A 15,236-nucleotide genomic window follows, 5' to 3' on the forward strand; every position below is an offset into this window, starting at 1 on the left:
AAGCCTATCATCAGTGGGAATTTATATTTGCTAATAATATGTTGGAATTATGTTAAGGCATTTACATTTTTTCTTTTTATAATTTGGAGGCCCCCCTGCAATGACTCTGAGGACCCCCTAGGGGCCCCGGACCCCCTGTTGAAGATCTCTGCTCTATCTTATCTCTCATCTTCTGGGGCAACCTGTTCTCACTCCCAACTCGTAAAATACTGCCGCTTGTTCAGTGGTTCTCAGCGTCTGATACCAACGCAAAAATCACCCTTTAGCATCTGTATGGGACGCACCGGGCAGAGCAGCAGCTCGACTGTAGTATTAAGAGCGACAGCGGGTAGTATGAAAGACCGAAAATCTGCGCAAGGAGTCAGGTTGGGTGGTGGATGGGTCAAACAACACAGGACTTTCACCCAGGAGACCGGGTGTCAGTTGAACGTACATTTTGTAATCCCACCCATGATCTTTCCCTTAACCCAACGACCCCTTTCTTGTGTCGCATGTCACTTAAACGTACGTCCCGACCCAGGGCGTCAAAAAGTGACGCCAACAGTCCCGACTAAGCGCATCTAAATATGACGCTAAAGGAGATTTTTTGCCAAGGGGGGTAAGCTTCGCTTCAGAACTCGAACCTCCTATGGCGCCATTTTGATGCTACAAAGCGATCACCTCCCGTTAGCATTCCATTGACTCCCATTCATTTTGACGTCACTTTGACAGCGAATAACTTTACATCTGAAGCATTTAAAGACTATTTGTTCATTGTTTATTTCTAAAGAAACACGCCAATGTATAAAAGGCTTCATTACCTTGTACCTCACGTTATGGCTCCGTAGCAGACGCTTTTATAAAAACAGGCTAACGATTGTGTCATAACCAAGCAACTTACTGTCACATAGTAGAGGAATTACCGTATAGTACAGGAGAAGCTCGCAAGCAGTTTCGACTTACGTTAGCTGTTTAGGTTTAATTACTGATATTAACTAGCATGTTAGTTAGCAATAATTAGCCTGTGCCTATGTTATCTCCTTACATATACCTACACTCTCTGTCTCTGTAAGATTGGGAATGATTGAGATTTCTCTTGGCACAGCTACCAGAAGACTTCCAACTTTCAGACAGGTTGCTCACGTCACATTTACGTTGTCTCTCTCAGTTGGAGGCTGCGCAGTAACGCTAGTGCTCACCGGAAAAGTGCTTCTAATGTCCTTCACTGGTCTCCGTCTAGAGCAACGGGGTCTGTTTGTCCATTTTATATACAATGCTTTTTGCGTCAATAACAAACCTGACCAAGCGTCGCTTTTTGACGCAATGGGAGTGAGAATGTGTTGTCTGGGGACCATGAATATGTGTACACCATTTCATGGCAATCCTTCCGATAGCTGATTAGATATTTCAGTCTGGACCAAAGTGGTAGACCGGCTAACCGGCCAAAGAAGTCTGACTTCAAGCTCCAAGAAAACACTGGATCCTACACTTCCCATAATGCAACCGGATAGCGTCTCACATTGGACCACATGCAATATACAGTACAAAGGGCATTTTCTGCAGTGTCTGAGCTCCTGTAAAGCACTGTAAAAGTGCTTGGCTGTACCAGTTAGCTTAGCCTAGCCTAAATCCTTTCAGCTTCCATACACTGTTTGTCTCTGATGTTAGCACACAGCACAGTTTTTTGTAGCTGTGTAATGTTGTCAGGCATGAGACGAGAGAGGCAGCAGGGTTAGCTGTACCCCGCCAGCACCCAGATGGTCTGAGAAGGATGTGTGAAGCGTGAAAGGAGGAAGGAAGATGAAGGAAATACAGGGCGGTACGTTTTGGTTCTTCTGAGTACATCAAAAAGCCTGTGAACCCCCCAAAAATAATACAAAACTGTCACGCTTTTCTGCTCACAAGAGGCCATAATTTAAGCAGAACTACAATAAAAGATTAATAATAAATAAAATATTAAAAGCAAGGGGGTAAGAGAGAATTATGTCTGTACATAGAGCTGTAAATCTTTCTCCCCTGGCTTGGACAGGCCTTCTGGAACAAAGCTGTGTACATTGGGCTGCTATCATGCTCAAATAGCTGCAAGGCATCGAGCGTCAGGGGCTGATTTATTTGAAGCAAACAGCCGGGGAGAGAAAACCGCCGACTGTGAGGAGCTGCAGGCAGAAGATATCTTCCTCTGCATAGTATGCAGGAAGAGGAAACATGAGCAGGGTTTCCACCCAGCTGCATTTTCTTTGTTGAATTGTGGTGTGAAATGCACATTAATTGAACTGCTGTAGCAGAAACACTGACTGGAAATCAATACAATTTTTGCCAAAACATGTTCACGCTTTTTTGAAGATGGAAACATTTTGCTTGTTGAAGATATAATAGGATACATCATGGCCACACACTAGCTTCGGTTGGGTGCATTAACATCTTTGACTGGTGTTTATGAAAACTGACATCTGGTCTCATGGCCTTCAGATTGGAGGGCCTTCACATTACAGTCCACTCTGCAGTCCTGTCAGCTGCGTTACATCAGGCATCATTAGAACAGCAAATGTACACCTACAGCACTTCTCATCAGGATTTAGCCAGACTGCTTCTTCTGTGGGCGAGACAGAAAACTGTAAACCATAAACAATGGGATCTGGACTGGTCAAAACCAACCAATATTTCTCAAGCAGAGTATAGAGATAAATCTGTTTCAACACGCTCTACCATACAGCTGAATAACTATACATTAGCTATCAAATCTGCATTTTTTAGCCACTTAGGGGCAGCGGGAACAAGCTGTCAACACTACATACACATAATATTGCATAATTAAGTTGATTAAAGTTATTTAAAGAGTTGCTAATTTATACATAGACACGGAGTAACAGCAGCATTCATTTGGAGTTGTGTTTCTGGTCACCAGATGAATACAAGTCCAGTATCCACTCTCTTTAAACTCTGGTTTGGTCACTACCAGGGAAATATCTGTCTCTTTGGCTGCTAGATGTTCCACTTTCTTCACCAGCTAGTTAATAACTTTGACTGTATGCAGCCAAACAATGCCTCATGGTATTTAAATACTCAACAATGTCATCCAACACTAAAACTGAACTCATGTTGCATTGCATTACTTATCACATCCAATACACGCATACATCGTTTCTTGTAAATCCCTTGCACGTTCTGCAATTTAAATCCATTAAGGGACGAGCACACGAAGGTCACTACGAAAACTACCGTATAGAATATAAATACATTGGGAGCTTTAAAATGTGAAAATAACACCAAAACAAGGTGAAATGAAGGTTTTACGGATTATAACTTTAAGCCAAGGCAAGGCAATGTTATTTATAGAGCACCATTCAAACATGAAGCAATTCAAAGTGCTTTACAGGAGCGAAAAAATACCTTAAAAATAGAACATTAAAAGGAATAAGGAGCATCAGAGACGTCAGCTTTAAAAAGGCATACGTAAACGCAATGTGAAAAATGTTATGCACTCAGCATTAACTCCATTTTCTCCCTTCAAAATATTTGTTTATTTTCGGTTACTCCTTGTCTCGTGGTTGGTCATACCCTACCACTAATAAATAAATGGTAGTAGAGTCTGCAGTTGGTGGAGTAGACAGATGACACCATCAAATACAGCCAACATGGTGGACACTGAAGAACAGCAACAGCTCGATAATTTCTGAAGTTTGCAGTCTGCACAGCTGGATGGAAATATGTGGAGAGAAGAAAGAAGGAGGTTGAGACTAGAAGGAAGAGACGGGGGGAAGTGATGCACTGCTTGTATCCAGGCAAAGGGAGAAAACCTGTGAGGGAACTACCCACAATGCTCCTCTGGTCTCGCATAAGCTGCCCTCCCTTCTCTGAAACACACACACACACACACACACACACACACCTCAATAAGGCAGAGTGCTTAACTCAGCAAACTGCAGGCCAAGCTGCTATCACTCATGTTTGTCTCTCGGCCCGCCCTCTTGTTTTTCAGTATTTTCCATCTCTATTTCTGCTCAGTCCTTGTGTTTCTGAGAGATGCTGTCCGTGTATCTTAACATTATGAGCATTCAATTTTAAATGCCTTCTTTCACTCATATCAAAACATTCGTCTGCTGCGATTTGTTTGTTGCAGGTTTCAGAGAGACAGTTTAAATAAATAGAAACAACATTATGTATTCTGCTTTCCATATATAAAACTACATCTTTTAAATATTGTTATAGTAACAGAGCCACGTTTGTGGTTCTTTAGGTCTTAGCACCAATGACTGTAAACAGAGGTTTTTACAATTAGTTTTAATGTAGACTGAGATTAAAAAAAGATTAAGCCTGATCATCTGATTAGACTATACGTATACAGAAGAGAGTACAGAAACCAAAAAGAAAACTAATGAAACGAGTGGAAGCCGCAGACTTACCAGAGTCATGGTTCTAATGCAATATCAAGCTTTTCCTGTAACTGATGACATTTAGTTTTAAAGCTTAAGAAATTTGGATTATTACAAAAATCAAACTGACAACTCTAAATCAAATACTAAGAACTTATGAGGTTTAACTCGGACATGACTTTGGCAACTCGAAATTTGGTGTCGGAGACTTGAGCTTATTGACTCGAGCAAATGCTTTGGGGATTACAACGTGATTTGGTAACTATGACACGACTTCACTGTCTTAGACATGAGATCAATGATTTGTTTGTGACTCTCGTTACTCCAACATGAATTTGACGACCCAAACGTTAAATGCAGAGATCAGCTTAGGGACTCGAGCAACGATAGTGATTAAAACATGACTTTCATGGCTCGGACTCTCTTTACTGACTCGGAAATGAGAAAAGTGATTTGTTCATGACTTGCGTAACTCCCACATGACTTTATTGACTCACTAAAGGCTTTCGTCACTCGGACATGAATTTGACTCAATGACTCAAACGTTAGATAGACACAAACAGGACTTTGGGAACTCAAGAATGATTTTGGCAACTCGGACAATAATTTGATGACCCACAGCTAGATAAGGGACTCGAACATGACTTTAGCAATCGGACGTGGCCTTGGTGGCACGGACATTACTTCACTGACTCGGACATAAATTGAATTGACCCGAATGTTAGACTGGAGACTTGAACATGATTTTGGGAACTTGTAAATTACTTTGGCGACTCGGAAATGGCTTTGGTGACATGGACCTTGGAGACTCGGATATTACTATACTGACTCGGACATAAATTTGAGTGCACAAAAGTTAGATTAGTGACTTGAACACCACTTTGGAAACTTGTACATGACTTTGGCGATCCGGAAAAATCTTGCGGGAATTGGACTTTGAAGACTTGAACTTTAGATTAGTGACTTGTGAATGACTTAACGGCAGTTTACATGGATTCATTGTGGACTTGAGACTCAACTCAGATTCAACGTTCTGTGCTGTTTATTTCCGTAATCTATACGTATGACCAATGCAGCGCATCAAACCCTCAAAGTGGCAGCTAATGGCGAACACCTGTTGTGGTTTTGTTGTTTTCCTGGCAGGACTTTCTGTTTCTTCCAGAGCCATTCGTTGGTCAGACCCCTGTGGTATCGTGACGGCTGGTATTGGCTCTGGTATCAAAGTTTTGGTCTGGCGGCAGCATTACCACGAGGAGCAGCAGATGTGCAGTTGATTTATCCTTGCTATCAGATAAACTGTTCTGTGCTCCGCTCGACTGAAAACCACACCGAAACAAAACTTGGTCCTTGGAAGCAAACAAGCTCACAGAATACAGAACAGTATGGACAGGAAGACAGAGCGAGGAAGAAAATAGAGCTGGTTTTCGCAGTTTACAGTTCAAACTGTGATGTGATGTCTGAATGTACTGCTGAAAATCACTGAGATGAACACCAGACAACGGAAGGGAGTAAGGTTGTACTGCAAGACTGGAGGTAATTTTCTTTATTAAAAACAGCTCCAGAGCTATTGTGTTAGTGCTGAAGGACATTTTTCTATTTCTTATTAGATTTTAGGTTGTCAAGTGAATGTCATGATCCTTGGGCTGATAATAAAAACTGCAAAATACATCCATTATTTCAGAAATATGCAGCTGTCAATGTGAAACCAAAGGTGTAAGGTCCAGTTTGGATTGCTTTGAGGCTGCAGGGTAACACAATGTGTCTGTCAAGCCATGTATGAATGTGGTTTGAAGCTCTTTTGCAAAATCTCGAATTCAATGTGTTTTCTGCTGATACTTGACAAAAGCAAATTATTCAAACTCAGAGAGGCCAAATTACTGTTAATGAAAATGTTAATTTGACAACCGCTACCACCAAATGCTAGTGTTGAACAAAGCTTTGCATCACCTGTCACGTACACACAGCAATTTCTGCTCGACCTCCGTATCAAAGCTTGTATCATTTTCTAATAACCACATAAACTATGACAAACGAGGTGTAATGGTATTGTAGTGCAAGAGAGTGTTACTGCAAGTACATTGCCAGAGCAAATTCTATATCTATTCAAGTACAACAGGCTACACAATATATCAAAATTAGAATAATCATTACTTAACTATACATAAACACTAGTAAAATTCTTGAAGAAAAGCCTAAGTTAAAGTTGAAAACTGTCCATACAGACAAAAAGACAGTGTGGTGTATTGACCATACAGGCAAGCTAGCCTGTTGGGTTGTAGATATATAGTAATGCCAATTCCCAAGTTGCATACACACTCTTTTACTGTCCAACTGAATCCAAACAAATCCAACCATCTTTATTCAATTCTTACTGTTCCCCTGCAGTTTCACTCAACATAGTTAGTATTTCCCCTAACAGGAACCACCACCAGGCCAGGAAAAAAATGTTAATGCCAAATATCCATTGTGTTTCCTCTATATTCCTTCTGCAGCGACGCACTGCAGTGAGTCCATGAACAAGGCATGATCATACTTTACAATTAAGCTTTTCTAAACACGTTCTACCAGTAGGTGTCACATGTGAACACCGTGTCAAATGACGTCTCTGGGTAATAAATCCATCCGCAATACATTTCGCTTAAAGCTTCAGAAAGCCCCATCAGTTTAATAAATCCTAGTCTATATCCACGACCTTCCACTAACGGGATTGCTCCATTGGCGTCACAAATTCTGCCCGATGTCCTTCTTTTCTGGCAGATGTCCGTTACCTTCTGCTTTCTTTGTGTTGGAATTTTAAACTCAGTCAATATATGGGGACTATTGTTAACTGCTCCTCAGATCTCTGCAGGGTAAATCCAGACAGATGTCTGTCCAATCTGAGTTTTCTGTTGCACGACTAAAACGTACACACGTTCCACCAAAACAAGTTCCTTACCGAGGCTATTTTGCAGAGGCGCCGTTCCTAAGTCCGGCGCTTAGCGCCGCCCAATACGATTGTGACTGGATTCAAGAAATGCCAATAACCCAGAGCACATTTTTCTCCCGTCCATGAATGCTGTGTGGACTAGCCAGACCCTGCTCTGCAGCACAGTGGTGGACGGTCAATGGCAATGCAAGACTAAGTTTCTCTGAATAACTTCTACCAGTAGTTGTCACATGTGAACAGTGTGTCAAATGATGTCTCGGGGGTAATAAATCCATCAGCAATAGCCTACATTTGGCTGAAAAGCTTCAGAAAGCCCCATCAGTTCAGTAAATACTGACGCCGATGTGTCAGTCCCTTTAAAGCTGCATTTATCAATGTAAATAAATTAACTATAGATCAAATGACTATGTCTAATAATGTGGAGGGAGTTGCTCGAAGTGACGAACTCACAGAGAATTGTCACCCTAAGCTCAATGTAGCGGGTTAGCACCTTTCAGCCACCAAATGTCAGACTAAGTTAGCCACTAGCTGAGCATTTAACAGCTAAAGAGCTAGATATGTGCGCCCGGATAGCACAGTTGGTGGAAGGGCGCCCATAGGTTTACTCCTTGACACAGTGGGCCCGGGTTCGACTCCGACCTGCAGCACTTGCATCTCTCTCTCTCGCTCTCTCTCTCTCTCTCGTCTTCAGCTGTCCTGTCAAAATAAAAGGCCAAAAATTCCCCAAAAAGTAATCTTAAAAAAATTCAAATAAATAAGAGCTAGATATATTTCTCAGGAGTTGGTGGAGACCAAACTAGAATTAAAAAGGAGAGTGAATATTGGACCTACATTTATCAGCAGGACACAAACATAAACACTCACGCTAACCACTCTATAATGTAGTAACATCAGTGTTGTTTTTACAAGCGGGCAACATTGATTAGGTTTTAAAATGTAGTTCCTCTTGCTACACAGATGCTGGAAAATAAACTAATACCTCTGCCAAACACACTCAAATGACAAAGATAATGGTGAGCAGCAAAAAGAAAAATCACCTCAAAAATCATCACGGATTATGGCTTGAATGTGGTTTTTACCTTTTGCTTGCTACCATCGCATTATTATTCCATCCCCGACAATAACCAGAGAGATAATCATTTCTTCTATGCTTAAAATATGTTTTCCTGTCTCGTCAGCTGTAAGGAGTGAATATCAGTCTGGTAAATAAAGCCCGTCTCAGTCATCCCCGTCTTCCGGGACTCAGAGCCGAAGCTTTCACCCCTGCTGGGATCAAGCATGTGCAGCCAAATCTTACGCAGCAGACACACTCCTGCCATCACAAATCCCTGTTTAAAACCAGGACATGACAGACTAATGGAGAGCGGTGAGGAGGGAAGAAGGGAGGGAGGGAGGGAGGGAGGGAGGGAGGGAGAGGCAGAGATTCCCCCCATCCACACACAAACACACTGTGCCTTTGGCAGGACACCTGAACAATCCCCTTAACATCAAACAGGACCGCAGACAAAGCTTCGAGGATCACTACTGCATCACATCATCTTACTGAGCACACTATGTGAGGAAATGTCTTAATATATTGGTACAGTATAAATATGTTTTAGACGCAGGTCATATTTTACATTTTCTTAGACTTTCTGTGACAGATGGGTAGTTGGTTATACTTTTTTTGCAGTGGTGGAATGTAACCAAGTACATTTTATCAAGTACTGTACTTAAGTAAAAATGTTGACGTACTTGTACTTTACTTGAGTCTTTTCTTTTCATGCCACTTTCTACTTTAACTGCGTTACATTCCAGGAGAGAAATATTGTACTTTTTACTCACTACATTAATCTCACAGCTTTAGTTACAAGTTACTTTACAAATTAAGATTTTTGCACACAAAACACAAAATACAGCTGAAATTATTACACCATTAAACACAGAACTGTTTGGATAGTTTCCGAGTACTTCTACTGTAAGTACATTTTTCTGATGCTACTTACACACTTTTACTAAAGTAACATTTCCAATGCATGACTTTTACTTGTAACAGAGTATTTAAACAGTGTGGTATTAGTACTTTTACTTATGTAAAGGATCTGAATACTTCTTCCACCACTGCTTTCTTGACATAGTTGTCCCCATCCAGTGAGATCGGCCCATCTTAGGTTTCCAAATTTGAACATTGAATGTACCATTATAATAGTAGAATAGCCACATTCAATCTGTTTTGGATTATTGGTCGGACTAAACAAGCCATTTGAAGGTGTCACCGTGGACTACAAACACTTGCCTTTGAATTGTCCACTATTTGACATTTTGTAGACTATACTTTTAGAAATATAGCCTGTATCCCTCAGATCAGCTCTAATCCACTACGACTCTCTAGATGGTGTAGCTACTGGATGGATGAATGGACTTTAAGAAGTTTATTGATTAATGAAATGGTTCCATTTGAAATTTTCCAAACTATTTCTTGAAAAAGAACCTTGGAGTGTCAATAAAGGGTAATGCTATTACACATTACGATTCTTTTTTTGTGGACTTTTGAAAATCTTTTCAAGCCTTATCTCCTACAAACAGTTAACTTTAGAATCTTATAGGGCTGCAACTAACAATTAACAACTACTAACATGTTTTCGAACGCACCTACAAATGACATTGATGATTTTCGGTTACTGAGGTTTGACTTTTTGCAGATGATGCTCTTATCTTTCTCTGTTAAGACATGTGGCTATCACTGTTCATGGCAACTGCTCAGGTGCTCTTATGTTTATTCCAAGCATATATCCATTATAACTACTTAAAATATGAAAATAATGCAAAATTCCATTGCACATGGATCCATGTTTTTTTATATACATATATACACACATACATATACACATATATATATATATACATATATACATATATATATATATACATACATACATACATACATATATATATATATATATATATATATATACACATATATATATTGATAATTTGGTTAGCACATGGTTCACTTCATTCAGATATATTTTAGAATAAAGCTCACATGTTCTGCCTCTGCATTCATATGAGGAAAAGATTTAAAATGCATCTTACACTTTGTGTTTCTGCTTTCTGCCTGCAGCTGAATCCTCTGAGAGGGAAAGATGGAGCCTTCAAAGGCACAAAACAAAGAAGCCGACCATCAAACACCATCACAGCACAAAACCACACTCACAGCTGCACATGCATGCACACATGGAAGCATCCAGGTGCATTTTAACTGGTGTGTGTGTGTGTGTGTGTGTGTGTGTGTGTGTGTGTGTGTGTGTGTGTGTGTGTGTGTGTGTGTGTGTGTGTGTGTGTGTGTGTGTGTGTGTGTGTGTGACGGTACACAGTTCAAAACCAAACACACAGCATTACCATTTCATCCAATTCTCCTTAGTGTGTTTTCGTCCACCTGAGGCTTCAGGAAAACATTGAACAGATTCCCTTTCCTTAGTCTACAGGGAGATAAAATGATCGCCCTGCAGGCCCAAAATAACGGGCGTGGAAACCAGATTTCTCTCCCGTCTCCAGGCTTTGTTTCATGATCTGTAAAATGCTTTCAGCGTGAAATGAAATCTCAACATTTAAAGGAATTGTTTTACCTTTAGAAAAGGAAAATGAAAAACTGAATGTTAAACTGCAGCACATATGATCTACAAATGTCATCTCGTCAATCACAGTCAAATTACAAAATGTGATCTACGCTGGCTTCCTTATTTTTTTTTATTTTTTTTTTACAGCAGAGACAGACAGACATGAGGACATGCAGGGGATCAGCTGTCTGGATTCACAAAGAGGCAAAAACAAATCAGGGCCATGTTTCCTCTCCAAGAGACAGCATAAGCTAAATCATGCAGATTTAGTCTCGTCAACAAACTGATGGGCAAACTGGCGCTTATGTGCTCCACATAAACTGAACAATCTGCATGTTTTGACGCATATGCTTTGTGGAAAACCTATTTGCTGCCTGGATTGGCAAAAAAAAGGAGGTGCTACGTTTATACTGCATGTAAATTGTACGTAGGAGGTTGAGGTAGATGTAGTAGTAGGACTTTTGTTAGTTGCTTTTTCTCAACATTTTCTCAACATTTCTTCGTGCCGCCCAAGACGATTGTGATTGGATTAAAGAAATTCCAATAAACCAGAGCACGTTTTTCTCCCATCCATGAATGTTGTGTGGACTAGCCAGAGTCTGCAGCGCAGTGGAGGAAGGTCTGGCAATGTTAGACTAGGTCATCCCTAATGTGTCATGTATAAACTTGCCTGATGCATTTGAAATAGAAATAGGATATTTATTGAATTTGGAAAAGAAGAAAAAATGTCAAAACACCACATCTGAGGCCCTCTTTTCCTGGAATATGTGCACCGAGGTTTTTCTGTTTAAGTCGCTGGTTATTTTCAGTGGCCTGTATTTCTTAATACACTACAAGTATCGGAGGGTGCAGTGGTCCCCGCTGCACATATTATCTCCTCAGAATGATATCATGTATTGATTTAGTGGAGTCAGACACTGGACTGTAGCGGTTACACAGAGGAGTGCTGACTCTTTATGGACAGCACTCCAAGTTTGATAAGTCACGCTGTGCTCAGCTGCATGTGTGCCAGCACGCCTGCCGGGGCTTATGGGATTGGACGGAGAGAGACAGAGACGGAGAGTTTATGACACTGACATTTACATCGACAGTGAATGTACTTGAAAAGCTGCTTCACTCAAACTACAAGACAATAGGATACAAATAAAGTTTAATAAAGGTTAAATAAAAACAAAAATCAATAGTCCTAATAATTAAATTCTAGGAGAGAATTTTAAAGAAATAGTTCAAACTTGGGAAAATTAACTCTTATCCTGAGAATCTTTCCGAGCGTGAGATGAAAATAAGTGTGTTATGTTCAGAGCTGTAGTCATGGCCTAGTTAGCCTAGCTTAGCATAAAGACTTGAAACAGGGGGAAACAGCTAGCCTGGCTGTATAAGTTCAATAAAATAAACCCACCAACACCTCTAAAGCTCACAGATTAAAACATGGTAGAGTACCCTGATTATTTATTGACACACTCTCAGAAAGAAGTTTTTCCCAAAATGTTGATCTCTTCTTTGAATCAAACTGTTGATGGGTTAATATTGCCAGCAATCCAGTGGAGGTATTCAGATATTTCCTTGAAGTACTAATAGCAATACTACTGTGTGTAATATTGAAAGGAAGTATTATGTTATTATTGAGTTTAATGATGTTATTATTGAGTTTAATGGAAAAACTCAGCTGTCAGATAAAAAGTAGCATAAAATAAAGCTCAGTAAATACTCAAAAAGTACCTTAGAATCTCACTTTGTTACTTTGCGTCACTGGCTAACACTAGCATTCACAAGTGGTTCCCAACCTGGGGATCGGGACCCCCCCGTGAGGTCGCATGATAAATCTGAGGGGTCACAAGTTGATTATAGGGATACGAAAGAACCAATTTATGCATTTTTTGCTTTGTTCTTATGAAACATTATGAAACCGAATGCTGGGGGAGGACCCCGCGGTTATGTCCCCCCCCGCCCCCCCCCCCAATGTTGAAACAGAATTTATGCCCTTGCAAAGGATAATCAGTCTTTGGTTGCTGACAACTCGTGTTTGAAACAGGACATAAGCAGCATGTAAAGCTTCCCATTGCTATATTTCCAAGGGGTCCCAAGCCAAAAACATAGGCAACCACAGGTGTACACTATACTGAGTGACAGTACTATACATTATTCAATAGCTGAAGGAGCAAATCCCCTCGAAATATTGTGTATTCTTTTATTTTATGAAGTAAAATAACACAGTGCTGTCACTGATACTGAGTTAACAGCTCTGCTCAGTCTCTCTCCCTCTCTCTCTCTCCTCATTCAGGCAACAGGAATTAATCATTGATAGACATTTTTATAGTATTACCACATGTGGAGAGAGAGAGAGAGGGGGTGGAGGAGAGTGAGAGATGAATATGTATGAGTGAAACGAGAAAGAGATGTTTCAGGCACAAAGAAAAGAGGGCAAATAGAACTGAAGGACTGCTTTCAAACCACTGCCTCCGTCTTCTTACTGTAACCCACATAACTGCCTCAGCACCCACGCAACGACCACCAGCGTGTGATGAGAGAAGTGGCAGCTGAAATAATTCACTGCCATTTTTAGCTGAGAAGATCACATATACCGTTTATTTTTAGCGCAAAAGAATGTCAAAAAGAACACGTTTTTGGTTTATTTCTGTCCTCAAGATCATCACTATGTGCCGATTGATTCGTAATCTGGGTTTAAATTAGGAATAATTATTTGTTTTACCAAGGATTCACCTAAATACTTTTCTGGGAGGTCAGGGAGGATGGTCAGGTCAACAAAGTGGGTGACTTTGACACGCGAGACCAACAAGTCCTTACAAATGACATGCAATTATGGCTCATATTTACGTTCATAGTGGTGACGTAATTATGACGGGAGCAAAGCAGGGAGTAAGGTGACAAAGTATAAGAGCGGCAAGTTCCACATAAGGAGGCGGTGGGGGGGGGTGGATGGGTCAAACAAACAGGACTTTTACCCAGGAGACCGGGGTTCCTGTCCCGTTTGAAAATGTAAGTAAAGGGCAAGTTTGTTTTTTTTTACTTTACAGAACAAACGTCACATTCAGTGTCACGTCTGTAACTCAAACCACGATATTTTTTTTAAACTTAACTAAGTAGTTTAAGTGGCTTAAACATAACCAAAATGCAACCATTTCACCACGTTAACGCCGTTGTTTAAAACCGCGACTGTTACGTTCTCTGGTTTAGATACGAGGAGCTCCTGTGCGTCGTATTAGGGTGTAGAAATAAACGACCTAAATCGTCATGTGTTTTTGGAGGACTTGTTGCAAAATGCGTTGTGTGTCGGAACCCTTTACAGAACGACACAGTGACTACGTTTACATGCAGCCAATAACCCGTTCAAAACCGGAATATTAGCAATAACCCGGTCGCGCACGGCCATGTAAACCCCAGCAAAAACCCGAATATGCTACCTGGGTTACCCCTTTTCTAACCCGAAAGTTTGGTCATGTAAACGCGTATCGGCATATCCCCATCAAAAGGAACATTGATTTGTGTTCTGCGCATGTTCTATTCGCAATGAATCTTGGTCTTTTGAGTAGTAGAGGAACTTCTTGTATGCGCCAGAAAACATAGTTATAATAATAATTATATACTATAATAATATAGTATATATATATATATATATATATATATATATATATATATATATATATATATATATATATATATATATATATATATATGTCAATGCAGAAAACCTGCGCGCAGTATACCGGAAGTAAACAAGAAGTAGAGGTAAACATGGTGAGACGCAGCACAGCACCACACTTTTGGAGCTAGGAGGAAACCAATTTCTTCATTAGTGTGGTGAAAACCATGAATATAATGTCTTTGGTGACGGCAGAAAGTACCGAGATAGTGAGATTTATAAGAAGGTGACCGAAAAGTTATCTTAAGGTTGTCTGTAGGCTACGTCCAGACGCTAACCGTGCGTCGCCGTTTACGTCGGGATATCGCCAATTGATTACAAATGCCACGTATACAGGAGTAACTCTCTCTGCTCACGCATGTAAACGGGTTATTCCGAATGTTTCAGAAACCCGAATAGTGACCTTAACCCGACCATAACCCGAAAATTGACAGCTTGTAAACGTAGTCACAGAAGCATATTCTGGGTCTTACAAATCAAAATAATCCAGTTTCATGAAACACTCATGAGGCTATTTTTTTTAATGGGAAAATAATAACTTTAGTTTGGCATATTGATTGGTGTAAATTGCAGAGAGGGAGCATACATGAGCTCATATGGTTAGAACAAAATATATTTGTTTCCATTCAGGGCTCCCACTCACCAGGCCCATATGTGTGTCAGACACTACATTGGACAGAATCATGCTTTGGAATAAT

At 40.4% G+C, this 15,236-nt stretch overlaps 1 protein-coding gene and 1 long non-coding RNA gene across 6 annotated transcripts in view; one reads left to right on the forward strand and one right to left on the reverse strand.

Annotated features, from left to right (window-relative positions):
* The window catches only part of dbn1 (drebrin 1), a 156,094-nt gene that overhangs the window by 104,340 nt on the left and 36,518 nt on the right, over nucleotides 1-15,236 (reverse strand). The window contains exon 1 of one of the 5 annotated variants that reach the window (XM_039777116.1): nucleotides 8,358-8,389. The exons of the other annotated variants lie outside the window; for them this stretch is intronic. Coding sequence (XP_039633050.1) covers nucleotides 8,358-8,374 — 17 coding nt within the window. The 5' untranslated portion in view covers nucleotides 8,375-8,389. Of the gene's footprint in view, nucleotides 1-8,357; nucleotides 8,390-15,236 lie in introns of those variants that run through there. 5 annotated transcript variants of the gene reach the window in all.
* LOC120543833 lies at nucleotides 8,719-11,425 on the forward strand. The gene is made up of 3 exons (XR_005636402.1): nucleotides 8,719-8,833; nucleotides 10,382-10,522; nucleotides 11,025-11,425. It is a non-coding gene; the product is annotated as an uncharacterized LOC120543833 (long non-coding RNA).

Source organism: Perca fluviatilis, chromosome 16, assembly GCF_010015445.1.
Source record: "Perca fluviatilis chromosome 16, GENO_Pfluv_1.0, whole genome shotgun sequence".
NCBI lineage: Eukaryota > Metazoa > Chordata > Actinopteri > Perciformes > Percidae > Perca > Perca fluviatilis.